This window comes from Lepisma saccharinum, unplaced genomic scaffold (assembly GCF_977018435.1).
Source record: "Lepisma saccharinum unplaced genomic scaffold, izLepSacc3.1 HAP1_SCAFFOLD_1085, whole genome shotgun sequence".
Lineage (NCBI taxonomy): Eukaryota > Metazoa > Arthropoda > Insecta > Zygentoma > Lepismatidae > Lepisma > Lepisma saccharinum.
In genome coordinates this window covers 15,479-38,908 of record NW_028143731.1, presented here as the reverse complement: position 1 = coordinate 38,908, position 23,430 = coordinate 15,479, and the positions used below count along the sequence as shown (strand labels likewise).

General features: G+C 37.8%; 1 protein-coding gene across 1 annotated transcript; it reads left to right on the top strand.

The window, feature by feature from the left end:
• Window positions 1-946: 946 nt before the first annotated feature.
• On the top strand, window positions 947-6,212 carry LOC145983494 (scoloptoxin SSD20-like). The gene is made up of 2 exons (XM_083116583.1): window positions 947-1,057; window positions 5,979-6,212. Exons 1-2 carry the CDS (start codon window positions 989-991, stop codon window positions 6,129-6,131), a joined length of 222 nt encoding a protein of 73 aa, XP_082972709.1. The 5' UTR covers window positions 947-988; the 3' UTR covers window positions 6,132-6,212.
• Window positions 6,213-23,430: the final 17,218 nt, after the last annotated feature.

The window sequence follows — 23,430 nt, the reverse complement described above, 5'->3', positions numbered from 1 at the left end:
TTATTTCGATACAATAATAACATTTACTTGTATGTACAAACGGTTTTATTACTTCAACTCCTAGTACAGTTTTAGACGCCATCTCTCCTCAAACAACGGAAACACGTAACACGATTCCCAGAATTTCAAACTCATCAACGCCATCTTTCCTCAGACACCGGAAACACGTACTCCAATTCCGAGAAAACCAACCGTCACAGGAATCCACTACTTTTCCTCCCCAACAACCAATCAAAATCCTAATCAACTCCCGACCGGAAACACTTATCAATCTCCTCATTAACAACAGGAAACCCATATCATTATGCCACGCCCCCTTTTTCCCAACAGCCAATCAAAACTCTCAAAACACCCACACTTGCTTGCCCACACACCTACATCATCAATTGATCTTTGATCGATCTTTTCCAATCAATTGATTTATCGACTTCAACGCGGGTACATAACTACTTTCGTCTTGTCGACTCCAGTTCGATATAGTCAAATTGTTCACTTTACGGTTGATAGTCGATGATAAAAATAAGAGCAATGAGAGCAATAAGCGGGATGAGACGTTGCGTCTCGCAGTTTTATACTCGGAGGTGTATGACTCCCGAATTGAAGCAATACTCCTGCCAAGTTGGAGCACACGTATATTACGCTGAGCAAGGGTCGTGCATACGTCACTCTTGCCCTATCGTCTACAGTATATAATAATAATAATAAAAAATATCCACAATAAATATCTAATTCGACATAGAGACTTACTTGACCAATTCCATTTAAACATATATATTGGATGTTAGTATGGTATTAAGAAATTTGAAAGATCTCTTTTATCACTCCACCTGCCATCTGGTGGAGCGTTCCAATGTCAGGAGAGTCCTAGAATTTTGAATCCATAGAAATATATTTTTGTCTCGTCAGATTTCTGATACAAATGAAATTTGCTCTTCCTTTGCAGATTGCCATTAACAATTTGTGGTTAAATCAGAGTATAGCAGATTCCATGAACAGTCCAAGAATCCATCATCAACTTGTACCCATGAAACTTTCCTACGAACAGGGATTCCCAGAGGTACGTGAGTCGGCTGCATGAATATTACCTTCGTTAGTGTTTTGTTTCAATTCTTGAACCTCCGATTCCGTAAAAGAAAGTGAAGGTGGAATTTTACTAACAGTGTAAGCCGAGAACAAAAATGTTGATCAATCATCATGCATATTTTATTGTTAGTTGTTTACGAGTTGTTGCAAGAAGGAGTTGACATTATCTTCATGTTCTTCGTAATTACTTATACCAGTGGCTCCCAACGTGTGCGCCGCGGCGCCTTGAGCGTTGCAAGTGTTAAATAGGCCTACATTCTGATTTGGGAGCAGCGGAAAAATCCTCAAACACTAAGGGCGCCGTGAAATGAACAAGTTTGGGAACCCCTGACTTATACAGTGTGAAAGTGTCGTACCCCCCACCGTCCCTTGTTTTAATCCGGCCCTTTGGATTACTTCCTGCTTTAATCCTTCAAATCTCTCCTTTCACCTCACCCTTGGGTGCCAAGCGAGCAGATTATATTTGCGCCGGAATTACGAAAAGGGGGTTTCACATAACAATTTATATTTTTTAGTCCCTGGTTCGTTTACACATGTACAACAAGTGAATAAACAGCTGGTTTTAAATGGACAGTACCGTAGTTCTTGGAATCATAACATTTCTAGTAGGATATATTGGTTTATTATACGTTGTTATATATTGTAGCGTGACGTCGGGTAAGGTACGGGATCGAGTCACGCCGGGACGTAGCTCAGATAAATACAATAGGTCTTAAGTTTGACTTGGCTAACCACCTCTACCCTTAAGGAGGCTGATGAAGGTTTGTTGGGAGCCTGTGTTGTTGAACGCTACTCACCCCTTGCTGTTGGTCTGGCCCTCGGTTTCTGGCGTCGGCGACGGTGACAGGTGTCCGCTGGAGAGATCGAAAATGACGACAAGAGACGGCAGGCAATTCGGCGACTTGTTATATTTTTGCAGATTCTTCGGTTGGCTTAATCCGGACTGCTATGGACTTCTCGCTTGTTGCCGCTTCGTAGTGTCGCGATCTCTCAGCAGGCCGTCGTCCTCTTCTCGTCGATCAGTTTGGTGGTGATATTGGAGCGAAGTGAGAGATCGATTTACTGTCTCCAGCGGTTTTATACATTGGATTTGAGTCATAGGTTGGTGGACTTTGCACCTCCACTGTGCACCTGGGGTATCCCTGGATGCAGATGGAAATTTACAGTGGAGGTGCACTCACCGCTGGCGAGGGCTGTTGCCTTGCTGACTGTGCAGAGCCGAGTGGAAAATTCTTGTTGCTCGGCTCTGCATCCGGTGGAATGTGGGGTGAATGAGCGTTCAACTTGCGAGCTTCAGAGCGATGTTTGAGGCAAATTAATGTTTCGACTTTTATGCTCCCAATTCCTTCATCAATATATACATATTTACATACTGCTTCCATGTGTGCATTTACATAATCAACCAATTTCCTTAATTCAACATAATTGTGCACCTATGGCTTACAACTTCGGCACTTCCTTTACCGCAGAGTTAGCATAACTATCTCATCGGGCCTACCCTCAGCTTAAACGATATTCCGTTCATTACAAATGCGTTTCCTTACGCCTTCACTCTTTCTTTTGGGCATCAATTATTCAACACGGAAATATCCACATATTCAAGGCTTTTTCTAAAAGGGGACTTGGGACAGCAACAGGGGTTGGCTTACACCAAATGCTACATTCTTATATTAAGTCTAGCCACCAAAAGTGGACTAAACTTGAGACGTTCCTCTTCGTCGATCAATGGGGATACACTGTTTTTTTGCTAGAGCCCACTGGCCTCTTTTATAGTCGGGGTAAACGTCCGTGGACGTGGACCCCGTAGCGTTGGAAAATTCCACTGTAACGGTCTTTTGAAAGACAGCTAGCTCCCCCAACCGGGGAGATAAAAATCAGGGGAATCTAATATCCAGTAAAACACAATCCAATATGCACATACACTTACATGCAATAATAACATAAAAGTACACTCATGGAAACATATTACTTAACCCTACACCTTGTAGCTGGCCAGCAATTAATTAATACAATATACCAAAACCAGTAATGGTCAATCCGACCATTACAACAGAGTGTTTAAAAGTCGCGCAACACAAATTTTGAAAATTTATATCATGAAGACAGCGTTAAAAATTTTCCAGTACTATTCTACTTTCTTCCATTCTTTATTCTACTCTTTCTTCTGCTGTCTACCCTTTGATCTTCTCCTCTCTACTTCTTTGTCCTATATTTTGTTATTCTTTCTCATATGCTTACCCGCTTAAGTACAGTGTTTATGAATAAAGCCTTCGTTATCTGTTGAACTTACAAATTCTGTGATTTTTTTTAATATTTTTCAAATATTTCTTTTAAGTTGCGTTTTATCTACTCATAGCTTATGAGTAACAATTGTTGACTGAAAAGACGCTGGTGAGACGAGAATTTCAAAAGTATCTTCTCGTTGTCTCGTGAAATGTATCTCGACCTGATTCAGAATAATGATGAAGCCAACTCCTTTGTTATATCAGGCAGTGGGGGTTGCAAGTGGATTTCTGGAGCGGAGGCTCAAGGATAGAGAAAATATTTTCAAGTGGGCTCTGCTTTGGACGTCATGACTATTAGTTCATTTCCTTGCACACACACACACTCTCTCTCTTCTTCTTCTTCTTTTGCTTTTCATTCTTTCTTCATCTCTACCTATATATTTCTTTCATACTTAATCTATTTCTCTCTCTTTTCTTTCTTCCCTTGTTTCTGTATCTCTTTCTTTCAACATTTTCTTTGTATCCTTCTTTCTTCCTTTCTATCTTTCCCCTTTTCATTCTTCTGTTTCTCTCTTTCTTTTTATAAGTTTCTTCCCCACTGTCTTCAACCTCTCTCTCTCTCTTCCTTTGTCTTTCCCACTTCCTCTCTTTTCCCTTCCTCCACATATCTCCATATATCTCTGCAAATTCTAGCTCTATACTAGGGGTTTCCAACTGGCGGCCCGCGAAGCCAGTTTGCATAATACAATAATTTCATGCATTTTTATTAAAATACGTTCTATTTATGAACTTCCTTAAACAACTGGCGTTTCTAACAGATATCACAGGTCATCTGAACGAACTGAACTTGAAAATGCAAGGAAGAAACCAGCTGGTGTCAGATTTATTGGGAAACATAAATGGGTTTCGTAACAAACTGAAGATTTTCAACGTTACTTTGGAGAGGAATAACCTGGTCCATTTTCCAAGCTGTCGGCGGCTAGCAGAAGATGAAGAAATACTGGACTTCTATGAATTCAGTGCAAATATTAAAGAAATAATGGATGAGTTTGACTCCAGACTTAAAGATTTTGAAGAACTTAAAAGCAGCATCCAGCTATTTAGCAATCCTCTTGGCGTTAACATCGAAGAACAAGAAACTTCTCCCCAACTTGAATTGTGTGATTTGCAAGGCGATGTGTTCCTTCAAACTAGGCAAGAAAAGGGGCCAGAGGTTTTCGAATACCTTTCAAAGGAACGTTTTCCAAACCTTCGTAGTTTTGGGCAAAGAATGACATTGATGTTCGACAGCACATACACGTGTGAAAGTGTTTTTTTCTTCAATGAAGTTCATCAAGAACCGCTACAGAAGCCGACTGGCAGATTGTTCACTGCTTCACCTTCTGAGACTTTCAAATACAGAAATTCAAGTGGACATTCCAACTTTAAGAAAATAAGCAGATCCGTCTCAATTTTCATATTGATCACTTACTATGAAGGACTCTTATTTGTATGGTGTGTTTTCCATTTCTTTCAATTCATCCATAAAAATTGGGTTTTTGTGAAATAAATTCTAATTATACAATTTTGATTTGTGATATCATTGTTTTTATTGCCTCATTTTAGAAATTTAGGTCATGCGTAAGTACTACATTTTCAGTTCAGTACTTACAGTTTTTGTAATTTTTAATCCACCACGAAATAAAGGAATGCGGCCCGCCAATCAACTGCTGCATATAATTTTGTCCCTCCGACCTTTTGAAGTTGGAAATCACTGCTCTATACCATAAATTAGTCCTCACCAGGGTGCGAAATCATTGAAGACTGGTGGGGGGAGAAAGATCGTAATCTACTCACATGCGTGCGCATATTATACACACACACATATACGTATAAGTATCATATGGCATACATGCATATGATGCCATTAAATGTAAAATAAATTACTAAATATTGAATAATACATTATTATTAAATACATAAAAGGGAATTAATTTGTTACTATTATGTTTTTTATATCAGATATTTATGAAGTAGCAAACTAATTCCTTTACTAACTGGTTAAGGATGTCAATTAATTACAATACAAAATAGTTTTAATATTTTTTGTTTAGTTTCTGCTTTCTATTAATATGAAGCAATTAGATTTCATTCTTCCATTTGTCTTGCATTCTTATTTTGCTTCTATTGTGCATATATTGCTATTGGTGTAGGTCTGTTAATGATCTTTTGAAAGAGATAGTGTGTGTTTTCAATATTATCCGTAGTGAAGTATATTTGAAGTCAAAACTAATTTCTTATTTTCTTTTTCATTTCGTTATAACAATAACTCTATCCCCTCGGAAATTTTGGTGGTGGGGATTTTTGAAGGCAAGATTTTTGGTGGCGGGAATCCCTCCGTCCCCCCAGCATTTCGCACCCTGGTCCTTACCCACCTAAGTGACAACCGTGATTGGATGTTACATGATAATGAAATTTTGATTTAGTTAAATTTTCGATCTCTCTTATATCTTTGTCTCGAATGATACGAGACAGTCGGAGAATAAGTATAGCTCGTCTCGTAATAATTTGTATCTATAGTTAAAGATCTCTTGAGCTCCAGACGGAACCATTCAAACAAGATGGAGGAAAATAACATATTGTCACATACTTCGTCTTCCACATCTTGACTATGTGCTGCTTTCCTTACAGGAGTATGTTGAAGCTCTGCAAAAGATGGGTCACGTGACCTCGATGGACGAATCCTACCAATCGTCAGCCAACGTCATCAGCAGACAAGACGGAAGAATCTATGCAATGGGAGATTTCAGAAGAAACATGGCTGGGGTGGTCGACGGTTTCTGAATCGTGGATTAGATATTTTGAGCCACTCGATAAACGCTTGTGTAAAAATGATAAGTCCAAGAAATACACAGAATTAAATCAAGAAGACAAAAATATAGTAGTGCATTTATTTATTAATTTATTTACTTAAAAATTTCATATACAGTGCTATGGATTTGGAATGACCTTCCGTATGCACTTTTGTGCTAGAATTGTGAAAGTAGCTGATGCATTTTTTCGTACATTGTTTGATTAGAGCTTCATTTGATGTTTGTTATTTAGCGTCGCTTTCCTTCCACTTTGGGTTAACTGGGACGATGAGGATGAGTGATATAGGTGAAGGAACACTCACAAAGAACACCTATGCTCAGGCCAGGATTCGAACCGGGGTCCCCTGGCGTCGTAGGGGCTATCCTAACCACTTCGCCACGGAGATCATGACTTTCGAATGTTGTGATGAAGAACAGAAACATGCAAAAGGAAATTAACTGGAAAGTGACCATCTCAAAACCGCGACTGGAAAGGACGACACTGAATGCCCAAAATTTGGGATAAATTTACAAATCCCAGTAAAAATCATTATTATTTAAATATGGGTCAATTTCAATGGGTATTTCATTTATTTATTTATTTCCCATCAACAGAGACAAGTCTCCAATTACAGAAGGTAATATCAAAATATTACATTTTCATTTACAACTTGTATGTACGCACATACACATTCTCCCTCCTTCCTCCTTTACACACACACACACACATATTCACAAACATAGACAGATAATACATAATATATAAATATACATACATCTTGGTGACAGAACAGGTTTACTGCTTAACTGTGACAACAGAAATTTTCAGATATTTACACATTTCATCTGAATTATACAAAACAAGTATCACAAACACTGGTACAATATATCATTACTACAAACTTCAATACGACAAATCCAATTCTCATAATAAACACATTATTAAGAGAGATACCCCTTTAACATATTCATAAATTTGGTTCGTGTCATACCGAAATCCAAGTCCACCAAATGATTTGAGATCTTGTTATAGTCAAGGGTAATTTTTTGTAGTGGGGAACCTTTACACATTTCTGTTCTTGGGATTTTGTATGAGAGTAAACGTCTATTACGTAAATGACCCTGTCTCACATTAAACCATATTCTCTCTAGTATAGCACTACTATCAATATGTCCATTTATTATTTTGTACAGAAACATTTGTTGAGAAATTTCACGTCTATTTGACAGGCTTACAAAATCAAATTCATTGAACAAATCATTGTATGGTATTTTAAGGATTATTGGCGATATTCGATACTTCTTATAATATAAAAATCTGAGAAATTTCTTCTGTATACGTTCAATCATATTTTTCTGGGAGTTACAGGTTGGCGCCCATACGGAACAAGCATATTCTAATTTGCTTGTAACTAAACATTTGTAGAGCATACACAAAGAGCATATATCATTTAAACTTTTAGCATTTCTTATTAGAAATCCAAGATTCCTATAGGTATTCTGGGTAATGCAAGAAATATGCTCAGTAAAAGTCATATTATGGTAATAATTACTCCTAGGTCTTTAATGGAATTTACTCATTTTACAAATTCACCGTTAAAAACATACTTATCATTTCGCACATTATTTCGTGCTCTGGTAAATATCATGTATGAACATTTCTTAATATTAAACCTATCATTCTCTACATTCCACCTATGAACCATGTTTATATCAGTCTGTAATTTCCTAGTATCCGTAATATCCCTAATTTCTCTATATATTTTATATTTACCTGGTAAATCATTAATATAAATTGCAAAGAATAGAGGACCCAGGTTTGAATTTTGTGGAACCCCAGATTTAACATCATAAATAAAAGACTGCACTTGTTTATAAGTTACATATTGTTTTCGATTAAAAATGTAAGATTTGAAAAGATTTACATATTGTGTTGATTAATTCTGTCAAAAGCTTTTGCGAAATCTATACATATTGCATGTACACTAAGTCTCTCATGGAACGCATCATGTATATCCTGGACAAAATTTATCAGATTTGTTTGTGTTGATCTACATGGCAAGAAACCATGTTGATTGTCAATTAAGAAATACATGATTAAATATGTGATTGTATAGGATGGACTCGGATACTTTCGCCGGTGCACAGAGAATTGATATGGGCCTGTAATTTTCTATTTTTGAAATTTCACCAGATTTTAAGATGGGGCATACACGCGTTTCCTTCCAGATATCAGGAAACATTTGTGTTTTCATTATTAAGTTATAAATTCTAAGTAGAGGATACATCAATACCTCAGAGCATTCTTTCAAAATGTAAGTTGGTATTTCATCTGGGCCGCTAGATCGTTTACCTTTTAACTGTTTTGTAGCACTTTCATATTCTTTATGACTAAATGGCGAAATTACTAATGTGTATGATATAATGGACTCAGTGCGTTCGTCTATTATACATGGTTAAGATGTTTCAGCATATACAGACCTAAAATATTTAGCAAAACCATCAGAAATATATTTGCAGATTTGAGAGAATTTTCTTCAAAATTCATTGTGCGGTTACAAGCACCATTATTACTTTTCTTATTTCTAATAAAACTCCAAAACTCTTTAGTATTTGATTTCAAATTGCTTTCCAATTCCTTTATGTAGTTGTAATGGGCACTACTTATCATTGTTTTTAACGGCTTTCTAGTTTGCCGAAACAATGTCTTATATTCTATTCTAAATTTTATATTTTTTTCTGTAATACTCTTTTAACTTTATCAATTTAATGATACCATTATTAAACCAACATGGGTATTTATTTGTTGTCTTTCGTCTTCTTTTTGGGACTGTGGCAAGAAATACTTCATGAACTCTATTACAAAAAAAAAATTAACGGCCTGATTTACATCAGTCATATTATTTAATACAGACCAATCTAGCACTCCAAGCAAATGATACAACTGCATGAAATTGGATTTTTTTAAATTGTAAGAGTTTGAGAATTGTAAGAGTAATAAGCTTCATTTGTTATTACATCAGTAGAATCCTTTATAGTTAGGTGTACAGTCAATGAAGGATGATGGTTATCTTCTTTAACAAGTGGCATTTCCTCCTTCATATATTCACATTCTTTGGAATGTTAGTAAGAATAAGGTCCAAAGTTCTATCGAGGCTATTTTTAATATTGTTTACAGAATGAAGATTATAAAAATTCAAAAAATTTAACAAAGCTCTACAAGAGGGTCCACCATTCTGTAACTCATAACCTGAATTGGTAATCGTGGGTAAATTGAAATCTCCAATTATAAGTATATTCGAGCCATGAAATTCCACGAAAGAATCAAACATATTATAAAATGACAAATATTTTTCTATACCGCATGCAGGCGTAAAATACACTTTAGTAATGTAATAAATCTTATTACGTGTACTTATTTTAACAACCAATGTATCTACCTCACAATTCAAATTTATTACTTCCGATTTCAGTGATTCCTTTATTGCTATCACAACTCCCCCTCTCCTCTTATTTCCAGGTCTATCGCGACGGTACACTTTGTAATAGCCATTAAATAATTCATTACTATTTACACTCTCATGCAGCCAGGTTTCAGTAACAATTATAATATCAAAATTATTACTCAAAACATTAATATAAAATTCCATAATCTTAGTATTTAGACCACGGGCATTTTGATAATTAAATACATATTTCATTTATACGACCCTCGAAAGTTACATTAATTAGTTGACGGCTTCAAGCTTCAAGTGATTTTAATAATATGATGTTAGTATCATCCCTTTTTTTCCTTAACTTAATTAATCCCGCATGGTCTACCCATAAATAAGCATAGTTTTCGTCGTATTTTATCTTCCTAGCCTGACTAAGAATGCGCTTTCGGTAAGGAGTGAGGTTTTGGTTAATATAAATGATTTCACTTTTGGTATAACCGAGATGTACAGCATTTAAGTTCCTTTTCACTTTCCTCTTCTGTAGAAAGGCATCCTTGTCCACTCGCCTGACAAATTTCACGATTCCACTTGAAGATTGATTAGAGGGTTTGCACAACCTGTGACAACAGTCTTATCATCTCATCCTTGATTTCTATGTCCAATGCTCGCCCAATAGTTTTTACTACATCCGTCGTATTTTCATTCAGCTGTTCAGGAACACCGTATATTTCTAATGCATTGCGGTGACCATACTGATCTAATTCATCTAGTTGCTCCTGATTATCCTTCAGTTGTTTTTTTAGAGTTACATTTTCTCCATTCAACTGCTCAATTTGTATCAAACAAGTATTTAATGACTCTGCCTGCTTTTTGATCAATGATGCATTTTCGTCCAGCTTTTGATGAGCTAACTCAAATGATTTACTTAGTTCGCGTTCACAGTTTATATTTGCTTTCTTGAAATTTTCCATTTCCTGCTTTACAACTTCAAGTAGTTTATACATATCAACAATAGTTGGCACTTCCGTTTCACTTACACTTTCGTCTGTAAACTACTACGTCTAATCTTCGCACATTCTTTGCATCTCCAAATTTGTCCCGCACTCCGCACATATTCTGCATCTTCCTCTTTCAAATGTGCACATTTCAATATTGATAGCTTTCAGTATTGATATAATAAATAACACTTTTTTCTGAATCGATATAAAATCCGAAATTACGGTCATATTAGTTACAAAATAGCCGAATGTGGTTACTTCGCTCATGAAATGGATAACAAAACCTATAAAGTGCTCCAAGATAACTCAAAAACTTCCAATTTTGATCCTGCTATTGTAACTTCCTTTTTCTCCCGAAATTGACATTTTGGACACATATTTATCCCAAATTTCCCCATTAATTAATTTCTAGGAGTTACTGCACAAATAGGCAAGTAGAAGTATTACAAGGATGTAGAAACGTAAAAATACAGGTGTAAGTTAGAATTGCATGACGTTTGAAACACTGCATATTAGGTGTCTCGCTTTAGTGTCAAAAGAACGCTTTGTAACGATTTTTCACAACACCGTAGAGTTGGGCAACAACATAACGCCATGCGGGCTAGCGAGCATTTCTGGATCTATGTGTCCCTTTTCTTTGCCGATGTCTGTACATATTATACTATATGCCTTATTTATGAGGGATTGTGCTTTTTAACAAGTATTTTTACATTGAATTCTACTGTTAACGTGCAGGCATTTCTATACGAGTATATTACTTCGTGCTTGTTCTTTATTGTGCTTGAAAAAGTTTCACATCACAGCACACTGCAAGAAAGATCTAAGTTTCCATCTTGACACAGTCGTCGGTTTCCTTGAATCAATTACCAAAGATAAGTACTATTAAGCAGAATGACACTAATTGAAAAGGACATTTATCTGTCGAATCGAAAGGGCAGACACAATCCGATTAACAAATGATATTTGATACCCCTATAAATACACCAGTAAAATTTTTCTGGCACATTTATGCAACTTCAGTTAAGAGAATTTTTCAATTAGTTGGATGAACTACGATGATTTTTCTCATAGTAGTTATAAATTCTAACAAGATTGGTGGTCAAGTGGGTAGGATATTTGACTACCGGCTTCTGTTTTTGGCCGTAGTATTTAAACCATGGTAATAAATGTGCTCATTCACATTATTAAGTCAAGAGGCTACAATTAAATTCCTAATGTCAATGTCTTGATGTAATTAAGCATACAAACAAAATCTTCAAGTGTTTTTATGTGATGCGTTAGGCAATGCTATGATGCAAATGGCCCCCACGACAAAACATAAACTGAGTGCGGAACAGTCATTAAGCAAAAATGTTTACATTAGGATAACAAATGGCATTTGATTCTTTTTTCCAGGGAAACCGGACGTATATCAAAAGAGCCAGAGAGGATATGTATAGTCCAAAGCATAACATAGTAATGAAAATACGTATAAGAGCATGTTAACTTTCAGTTTTCATTGACATGTCTTCACATTACTGATAAAACATTTTGCTTTTATTTCATAGAAGAAGTACAAAATTAAAATGCAACATCCTCCAACAAGAATGTAGAAAGCAGATTGAATGTGATTTATTGAAAGAGCAACCGTTTCACTCCTGCAGACTTTTTGGCATGACACCTCTTCCCTTGGAACTCTCGAAGAATCCTGTAACCATTTGTCGAAGAGTCTGCAGACACGGTCCTGTGGGTAAGTGCGTTGATGCGTGGAACGAAGGGAGACTTCTTGTGAAACACATAGCCTAACAAATTAAAAGGTAAAGCTTTGTGTAGAACGTGAAATGGGGAATCACAACCAAAACATTCGAAAAATTTCCTTCTTCTATACTCTATACGTTCTAGTGGCCCTATGAAAACTACTCTGCCGTGTAAAACTACGTTCTCCATTATTGCTTGCGCGTCATTATCTACTCTAAACGATCTGTACAACTTATGGACACTTGGATCTGGACTTCCCTTGAGTAGACCACCGAGAGCTTCTCGACCTCTGATTTCCAATCCTGCATCTGCAATTTCCTGCACAGTGTCGATTTGCGGGTAGCGTCTTGTGTGTGTCAGGAAGCTAACAAGGTTACCTCCATAGAGCGACACCATGACAAGGGTGAAATAAACCCAGAGATAGAAGACAATCCTTTGTCTACCCTGCGTTGGTTGCTTCACGGATATTTGTAAAGCACTAAAGAAAACAGTTGAACAGGTGTCAGCAAATGCATTTCTTCTCCCAGCATCTTCAATCTTCAGCAGAATGTGGTACACGCACAACATGATTATTGCTGCCAAGCTTATGCACAACCAAGTTTGGGGTTTGAAAGGAAGATACAATGACATCCAACGTGGTAAAGGCTGTGCTTTTTGGACCAGTAAAGCAGTATACGTAAATGACGCGTACGTAAACTTTACAGTTTGGAATCGTTCTGGAAACATTATTGCAGATGTTAATCCGAAATCTGCCTTCTTGGAAACAACATCCCCAATTATGTGTGTCCATGAGCCATTTTTCATTTTTCGCCCTGCAAAAATTATGCTGTGTTCTGCAATATGCGCAGGGGTGAAGTTCATGTACTTAATGAGGTATTCAAAGAATTTACCAATTAAACCTTCGTATCTGTATTTACCTCCTGAGTGTTTAACAATTTTCCATGCCGGAATGAAATCAGTGGAATGAAACGATATCATAAATGGGTAACCTTGCATGTTCTTTAAATATTCACCAGAGAAAAAATCACTTAGAATTAATGAATTTAAAGTATTTGATACTTGAACTATGGATCTGGAGTGGAACACATAACCCAAGGTTACTGTCACGGAATGTCCTTCAGTGTTGATACTGTCTTGAATTAGTTATGTTCCAATCACTACAACGTTGATAAGCTCCCTTTTTGGTATGTTCTCGAACACATTTTCCAGTTTCTTTGGTAGATGTGCTACCAGAAAGATGACTCTTATTCCTGTGTTCCAGCAGGATGGTTTCTTAAATTTTGAAATTTGGGTAATACCTAAGTCAATTGCAATGATAAAAACACCATTTTCTTCCAAACCATCGCAAATATCAGTGGACACGGGTGACGTAATTAATCCTCTGTAAGTTAATGTTGAAACAAAACCTTTCCCCATCTCTTGAATAAGACTGGAGGTTGCTATTGTGTCTTCTAATGAATCCAAAATTGCCAGTTTGCGTTTTCCAGTGATGTGGCTGGAAAGAGAGGAGGAGAGGAGAAAGGACACCTTCTCCATCTCAGCAACATTGGTCTCTTGCTTGAACAGATTAAATGATATGGACAAAATGCTGCTTATAGGATGAACCATTCTCAACAGGAGTAGTGCAAGGAGTAAGAACCCCATTACCCAAAGTAGGTTTTCTTGAAAATCTCCTGAAAATGGAAAGATTGAAAATTTTAAACGCTAAAAAAATTGATTGATTCTACATTTATCATTATTTGAGTACATGGCCATATATATAGCATTGAGAATTTTCAGACTTTGTGAAATATTTTGAAATAGACATGAAAATAGATAGTACGGACAGACATCTAACAAGCATCTGTGGAAAAAAAACATTGTTTAAATCTAATATTTGCTAAATGTAACTTACAAGGGAGGTTATCTAAGTGTCCCCCTCCGATTTCCATGAAACTTGGCAGGTGTATAGAGGGGCCCAAAGGAAGAAATGCGTGTTTTTGTTTCGGCTAAAAAACTGTTCTAGGGGGCAACCCCCCTCATATATTAAGATGAGGACAAATTCAAGTGGGAATCTGACCCTTGTGTCCCCCTCCGATTTTAATGAAATTTGGCAGGTGTGTAGAGGGGCCCAAAGGAAGAAGTACATGTTTTTGTGTTTCAGCTAAAAAACTGTTTTAGGTGGCAACCCCCCCCCCCCCCCGCTCAAATATCAAGATGAGGAGAAATTGAAGTGGGGATCTGACCCCGAAACCACGTAAATATGGCATAGGAAGAAACAGGGGGCATAGGTCCCTCTATACACCTGCCAAATTTCATGGAAATCTGAGGGGGACACAGGGGTCAGATCCCCACGTCAATTTGTCCTCATCTTGACATTTGAGGCGGGTTTTGCCCCCTAAAACCGTTTTTTAGCCGAAGCAAAAAAACACGTATGTCTTCCTTTGGGCCCCTCTATACACCTGCCAAGTTTCATGGAAATCGGAGGGGGACACTTAGATAACCTCCCTTGTTAGTGTGCTTAATGATCATTGCAGCGATCCACTAGCCGTTAGAGAAAATGTTATATTATTCCGTAGGCCTCACTCTATCATGATATTTTTGGATCTCTTGAATGTAATTGAAATCTAAGTGAGCTGTATTGTTTGTTACCTTGGAAGTACAAACTGGACACTAACCTGCAACACGTAACAGCAGTACACGCCAAATGCGATTAAACCAAACTCTAATCGAATTTGGAGAATTTCTTACACAAAAAAATGTGTAATTATTAACTACTCATATAAAAGTATAAATTTCAACTTAAGTGCAGATAATATTGTTCTATTAGTGTGTAAAGAATTGTTTATCTGCGCTATTCACCGGATGTTTACATTTCTGTGCTTCCTTGGCTCTGGCGGGGACTGCACTTCCGGTTTTGAAAAGAATAACATTGAATTCAATGTTGTAAAAGCAGTGTCTTCGGTTTGGTTTGAGTTGGTGTTTTAAGTCCACTATATGCACAGTAAGGATAATCGGGACTGGACCTACAGTTTAAAGTGGGATCCGAACCACTTGTGCCTCCACCGGGTATCGAACCCGGGACCCCTTGATTACAAGGCAATGACGCTACCACTGCGCCATGGGGGAGGCCCTACAGTGTCTTCGGAAAAGGCGACAAGATTTGTGTAGCTTTTGGTTTCAACATGAGATAGAGAACAAACAATTGTCCTCAGATATCTACGCATCCTTTTCAGACAGACCCGATACGGAAAAATCAGTGGATTGAATCAGTAAAGCGAAAAGATTGGACACAAACACGAGGCAGTAGGCTCTGCAGTCGGAACTTCATCAAATCAAATGAAAATATTTTACGTGTTTCGAAAATTATAATTGGCTTAACGCAAATGTGTTGATTAAATTTAAAAGTTGGAACTATTTATAAGCGGCAAGCGCACTCCCCAGGGGCGTCGGTATATCAGTCGACCCCTCCTCCCCCTCTGAAAATTGGCATCCTTCATTTCAAGTTGCAAAAAAGCAGGAAGTTTGTTATTTTTATTGTTAATAACAGAAATAAAGTTCACTTTGTTAGTATTCGAACAGAGTAATCAATGTAAAATATGCATTAGATAGAAAAATTAGTGTAAAATACAGGAAGCAGGATATTTTTTTCATATTCTACCATTTAATTCAAAGAATAAATGGTTCCACAGTTTTCGGAATACGAAAAATTATAATTTTAGATGAGGTCACACAATATAAACTTTGTGAGTATTTTTTCTAACTTCTAAAGTCCTTTCTTGAGCGACACTTGCAAAAGTTAATAACAAAATACAATAACTGTGCATGATTTCAGTATAGTAACTATGAAATATAAAAGTATTAACGGAAAATAGTTGTGCTGGATATTCACTCGGCTTGTGGATCGAATAGCATGATAATAATAAACAACAACAATAATAATAAAATTTGAATAAAATGTATTAATTAGGCATATATTATTAGTGTATAACAATAATTTTGACCATAGTAATTATTATTATTTATTTTACTGTTGAAATCGAAGTATTTTATTGTTTTAATTAATGTAAGCTTCATTTCAACCTGGAGGTATTTTCAAAAACGAAAGATCAACATTGCCTTGGAAAATATTAGTATTGTCTCTTATATCTGCATCCAAAGAATCTGGGAAATCGCCAATCTTTCTAAGTACCTTTGTTTCTCTATATCACTCAAAAATTTCAAGTGATCCATTTTGTTTCCGATCTTTTATAAGAAAATATATCTGTATTCCACTTGTTTACATTGGAAAACTTGCCAAACGAAAGTTCTTTCCCCGCAATCAATAATCGAATTGTCTGATCGATCATTTTTTGTTTACTCAGGAATAACCCCCATACTAGAACTATGAAAGAAAATATTCATATTTAAAGTAACACATGGTAAGAACGTTACTTCCGGACATCGTGTGGACAAAACGTGACAGGTTGCCTGCATTGCTCGTGCAGAGGCAATTCTTCCGTTTATCGCGCTGGAGTCCCTATACACAGCGCTCATAAGCAAAACATATCCACTCAACACTCTCCAACTGTATGCTGAACTCAACTTCCCGTTCTATTCGGAACCGGGTTTTTCTTTAAAAATTGTCAGGCCCCCTCTATATTGAAACGAAGGTTCTTTTGTGAGATAACAGAATGAAAGCCTTTAAGGTTAATCCAAGCTTTGAATTACCGTCTACGGAGCATGAAGCAAGTAGTTTCGTTGGATTCCGTCTAGACCATATTTTGACTAGGTCTTAATTTTTTGCCTAAATCTTGTGACAAGATTCTAATTTTGGGACTATTTTTTGACAAAATTTCAATCAGTTTTCTAATTTTACGGTGAGAAATCATTTTTTGGCACAGCTTTGGCTCATATTTTGGTGAGATCTTTTAGCGATGTGACTGGGAATCCACTCTAAGCAGCTATAATCTAGGCTCGAAAGTGGATGATGCAACGGCAGCGACGTGGACTTCTAATCCCCATCTTTTGGAGAGAAAATCCTTACATTGTGGATTCCCAGTCAGATCGCTAAAAGATCTCACCAAATTATGAGCCAAAGCTGTACCCAAAAATGATTTCTCACCGTAAAATTAGCCAACTGATTGAAATCTTGTCAAAAAATAGTCCCAAAATTAGAATCTTGTCACAAGATTTAGGCAAAAAATTAGGGTTAACCCCCCCTCCCCAAACTTCTGGCATGTTGGATTAATGGGAATTCAGAAACTAAAATTTGTAACACATTTTCCCTGTTTGATAAGGGTTAAATCCCCATTTATAAGAGTTCAAACCTAGGATATCCAGCTTCGTGGCACATTACATTCACTATCCTTTACCCAGTGGTAAAGTGGTACATTTAGCCTATATGCGGTCCAAGGACGTATTTAGGGGGGCCCGAACCCCCCCGAAAGACTTATCAAGTATTAAAATTAAATAATAAAAAAATATATATTCGTTTAGCTTATGTTGTATAATTTCCTCTGAACTTATTGGAAGACGGATTATATTGGGATGATAGGGCTTGAAGAACAGGAAGGCCGTATTCAGGGGTTCTGGACACCCCCCTCCTATTCTCACCCTAAAGCCTCATTAAGTATAAAAATTAAATAATTGTATAATAATTGTATAATTTCCTCTGAACTTTTTAGAAGATAAGGATTACATTGGTATCATACGGCTTTGAATGACATTACAAAGAAGATTTATGTACACTTCTACTCAAAATAATATGCATAAAATATTTTAACATCGTTTTGGTTATTCGATAAATATTCAATTATTCATCTACCTGACATTAATTTCATTGCCAGGGCACTTGTTTTTTTACGTAAATTTTTCCGATCTTAACTACAGGTAAGCTACGTAATGAATATGCGCTGTTACAGATATCTCTATTCGTATACAGTCTTTTTATCTATTCGTGTAATAATAATATAATATTAATTTATGTATTGTAATTAATTAGTATTAATTTGATTTAATATAATTAATGTAATTTAAACATTATTATTATTATTATTATTATTATTATTATTATTATTATTATTCCTGACACACTTGCCTCGGACACCCCCCCCCGAAACATATTTCTAGATACGTGCCTGATGCGGTCCTATAAAGCACATACTTGTATATAGTGCTGTTTGGTAAGTATAGGAACAATATGAGCATCAAAAGGTAAGATCGAATTGGTTCATAGAAACCCCCCTCTCCCCGAATTGAAATCGTTTATTGCAAGTTACGAAACAGCAGAACGTTTGTTAGTCTTGTTGTTAATAATGGAAATAAAGTCCAGCAAGTTAGCATTCGAACAGAATAACAAAAGAAAAACTACGTTAAATCGAAAAATTGAGGTTACAATACAGGCACCAGGTTACGTTTTACCATTTAATCCAAAAAATAACTGGTTTCCACAGTTTTCAAAATTCCAAAAAATAAGTTTTATGTGAATGGTGAAACAACATAAACTTTATGACTAAAATTTATTTCTCTTACTTTTAAAGCTTTTTCTTGAGGTATCTAAAATTTAATAACAAAATATAATAGCTGTGCATTTTAGTACACACTGCATGAAACGTAAAAAGAAAAAGTTGTGCTGCATATTCTCACTTCTGATGGACAGAGTAGAAAAGTCCCCTCAAGGATATAAGGACAGCAATAATAATAATAATAATAATACGTTTGGAATCATTTAGTTATTTATTATGAAATTTTAATTATTATTATTAATTAATAATCATTATAGTTATTATTTCTATTATTCAAATTTCTTGCGACACCCATGGGAACAATTATTTGTGAATCCCCCCCCCAACGAAAATTTTTCCTGGCTACGGTCATGATTGTGTCATTCTGACTGGGCATTTAGCTCCGGTACTTGTTTTGTAAATGTGAGGGGATGCGATGATGCAATTGAAGGGAACGTGATGGGTATTTATATTCATATTTATGATAGAGGCAGACCCATGATGTAAAGACTAACAGTTGGATGCCCGAGCATGGCTCTCAGCGGGAGGTCACAGCTCTGACGTCATCCCAGTGACCAAAAGCCAAGAGGAGATCTACGTATTTCAGAGGGTGACAAGCCCTGTTTCCGGTTGTTCTTTTCCGTATTCCACTTAATTTGAGAGTTCTATGTTCATTACGAGAATATAAATACATTTCGAAAGCGAACATGCGTAACTGTATCCTTTATTTATGCCTGTAGTAATCATTACAGAAAACCGAGAAGAACAAATGTCAAGTGCGGCTTATTTGCCTGTGAGTTTCAAGGCTGGAAAACAATGCAAAAGTACGTAACAACAATCCAGCAACCTCATGACAACGAACCTCCTCCTATCAAGAGTAGTAGCCTTTAGTTTTCAGATTTGAGAGTAGTAAATTACTGCCTTCGATTTGGAAGATGAGGAAACTAGTGATAATTTATAGGTGGATAAGGTAGGGGGAAGGTAGTGAAATGCGCGAAAACTGTAGGATTAAATTTTTTCAGGTTTGTAACGACCCTGCTTGGTCGCCATTTAATTATTATTAGACCTTGCGTGGTCGCTATATTCTTTTTAGTCGGATGAAAGAGTTAAGCGGAATGTCCCTGCGAGGCGTACGCTTTTAGTTTAAATGTATTCTGAAAACGTTAACGGTTCCACCTCTACGTTTACGAGCTTCACTCATTATTAGACCCTGCGTGGTCGCTATATTCTTTTTAATGTTATCAATTATTGTCATTTACATTGTTCAACGTGTTGTTTAGAATAGCAGAGTCCTGCGAGGCTCATTATTAATTGTATTGTCTGAATGAACACAGTTTTAGTTTATATTGTCACGTGCATCTAGTGATTTTCCCACTAGTAATTTCTCAATGGCAAAACCTTGATATTCCTCAGTACGAAGTTTGCAATATGTAAAAAAATGAGTTAGCAACGCGTACTTGTAGTTAAACATTTTCACCACCCATGCGCCACCGCGACTATAAAACCCAGCGCAGCGAGACCGGAGCTCAGTTGGCTCCCGGATGTCAACTGGCAAACATCCTGGGAAAAACCGGCCATCCAGCCAGAAGCCTCGCAGCCATCCCAGAGGAAAGGAAGGAAGAGAGGAGGAAGAAAGAAGAAGAAGAGCCTAGCAGCAACCTAACTACCCGGTCTAGGTGCCAGGTTCTACCTGCCTGGCTTGTCTAGGAGCACCTAGACCTCCTTCCTAACCTGCCGCCCTTGTACAGGAGACACCGGTCGGCTTGCCGATTCCTAGCTAACGCCGGGGGTGTCGCGGCATCCTTAAATCCTTTACCCAGCGCCCGCTTGTCGGAGGTGCCGGCTGGCTACGGCCAGTTCCTAGCTTTGGTTGGGGCACCGCGCACATACTACTTTCTCTTACAGGGGAGTCCGTGACGTCAGCAGCGAACAGCGCCCTAAATAAAATTAGGTCCCTATATTCCCCCTGGCGCCTCACTGCGAGGAATAAATTGAATGGTCCCTTCCCCCCTTTTGAATCCAAAAGTCGTGAATGCACGTGTATGGTAAATGTAAATGCACTTAAGTGATAAAGGTTAAAGACTAGTGTGCTAACAGACTTTCTTACGATAAGTTTATAATAAACATATATATACATATAAAGCTGTTGTTCACGTTTTACCCAGCAAGCCCTGAGATATCTAGAATCTGTGTTCAACGACTGGTAAGAAGTTAGCATTTATGGGTAGACTTTTGCCGTCCTCCTGATTGAAGTGTTTAGAGTGTGGTGCGACGTTGCAAAATAATTTGGCGCCATAACGTGGGGCCCGACATAACAGTGCAATTAAGTGAAGCCAACCGAACCGTGCATTAAAAGGACTGTCCAGTGAAAGTGAAAGTGTGGACTGTATTAAACATGGACCAAGAATTTACTGGTATGAACCTGAGAAGTAGAGGGAGGAAGACCATGGATTCAGAGACTGGATATGGTTGCTGTGAAGAACTGGGAGAAGAGGCAGCACATTTCCAGTGTTGCCAGTGCCAGCGCCAAATTCACTGGAGCTGTTATGGAAAAGATGTGGCTACCTTCCCCGCTGTAGGAGTTAAATGCCAGACGTGTGAATCTGCTCCGCAGACTCAAGTAGCGGAGACCGCAATACAAGAACCAAGTCCGCTGACCAACCCTCCATCACACCATTGGTTATTGGAATGGCTGACGAAAGATAGGGAAGACAGAAAGAAGGAGAGACTTGAAGAAGAAATACGCCGAGAGAAGGAGAGACTTGAAGAAGAAATACGCCGAGAGAAAGAGAGACTTGAAGACGAAGAGCGCTGAAAGAAAGAGAAAGAGGAGGAAGAGAAAGTGCGCAAAAGAGAGGCAGTTCAGGCTGAAAAGCTGAGGAAAAAGGAACTGATAGAACTTAGATCCCTAATAGAGTTTCATGAAGAGAAAAGGGAGCTTGAGAAACGAGAGATTGAAGAGAAAAGGGAGCTTGAGAAACGAGAGATTGAAGAGAAGAGAGAGCTAGAAAGAAGAGAAATTGAGAAGAAAAGGGAAAAAGACTTTGAAACTCTCCGAGCTTTAATTGAGAGCCTAGAAGAAATAAGAAAGAAAGAAAAAGAGGAAGAAGAAGCCAGAAGACGAAGAGAAAAAGAGGAAGAAGAAGAGAAGCGTAGGAATGAACTGCAAGCCCTCTTTGCCCAGCAGAGGACTGACATAGAAGGTCTTAAGGCCGGAGTAGAAAGTATTCAAATTACTTCTCAGCAAGAGATAGCAAAGGTTGAGGAGAGAGTAAAAGAGGTACTTCAGGAAAGACTGGAACCATTATCTCAGTGGCGCGGACAAGTAGAGATTACAGTGGAGTCCATTGAGAAAGCTGTCCAAAACTTGGGTGACAAGACCGAATCCATCGAGAAAGTCGTGCAGGAACAGAAGGAAGTGATAGAGTCAATGACCTCAACTCTGCGGAAGGACGTAGAGCAGGCAGCTGAAGAGAAGGTGAATTCTCTTAGGGTAGAGACAAGGAAGCTTGAAGTATCTCTGCGAAGAGAAATGCAAGATAAGACAGGAACATTTGTTCAGAGGGTAAGCGAACTTCAGGTTCAGTTCCAAAGATTGAATGTTCAGCCAGAACCCACTCCAGATGTTCATCCCAGCCCTTTTACTCCGGATAGAGATCTGAATCCGGATGCTACTCCTTATGAGCCGTCCAGGTTAGCTGACAAACCTCTATTCGCTGCCAACAGAATGAAGGCTGACGGAAGAAAGAGGCCTCGGTACGATGATACTTCAGATGGATCGCCACCTAGAAGAAGGCCAGATTTTAAGATGCCTAGAATGGCGGATATCGCCCACATTCCTAAATTTAAAGGCGACATTGAAGCTCAGTCAGCTGAAAAATATCTTCGGGAGCTCAACGTCAGCTTTGAACTTATGCAGGTACCCGAACATTATAGGCTAGAGTTGCTTCCTAGAGTCTTCACTGATAAAGCTGAACACTGGCTGGCAGGAAATATTGATAGTTTCGTGAATTATGCTGACTTTTGCGCCAGGTTCAAAGAAGAATTCGCTTCTGAGAAGGCTAGACAACGGCAGCTAACAGCTGTGAGAAACAGGAGATATTCCAGACTTGTTGACGAAAGTATGGAGAGCTTTGCCTGGAGCGTTTATGCGGCCTATAGAAACCTGAGTGATAACTTTAATGAGGGAGAAGTACTTAATTTGATCATCGGGCAACTTCCTTATAGAATGCGAAACCTTTGTTTAGCACATGCGCCCAGAACGGTAGATGACCTAACTCATTTCCTCAAGGATTTTGAAATCTATGATGAGCCAGATGCATGGAGGAACAAAGATGAACCGAAGGGAAAAGAACAGAATCCCTCAAGGAACTATAAAGTCCGGAACATAGAAACGAGGTCAGAAGGTAATTATCAGCGCCCTCAACGTTTCACTAATGAAAGAGGAGGCAGGCGTGATTTTAGAAGAAACTCTTTCCGACCTTACCAAAACCAAAGACGAAGATCTCCTGACCCAAGAAGGATCCGTGAGGGTAGAAGTAGCCCTAGTCCTCCGAGACGACGATTTACGGGTGAGCAGAATGAGATTTGCGGACCTCCATCTCCTAGACAAAACATTACATCGGAGCAGGAGGAGGCCGTAGAAACAGCGCGGG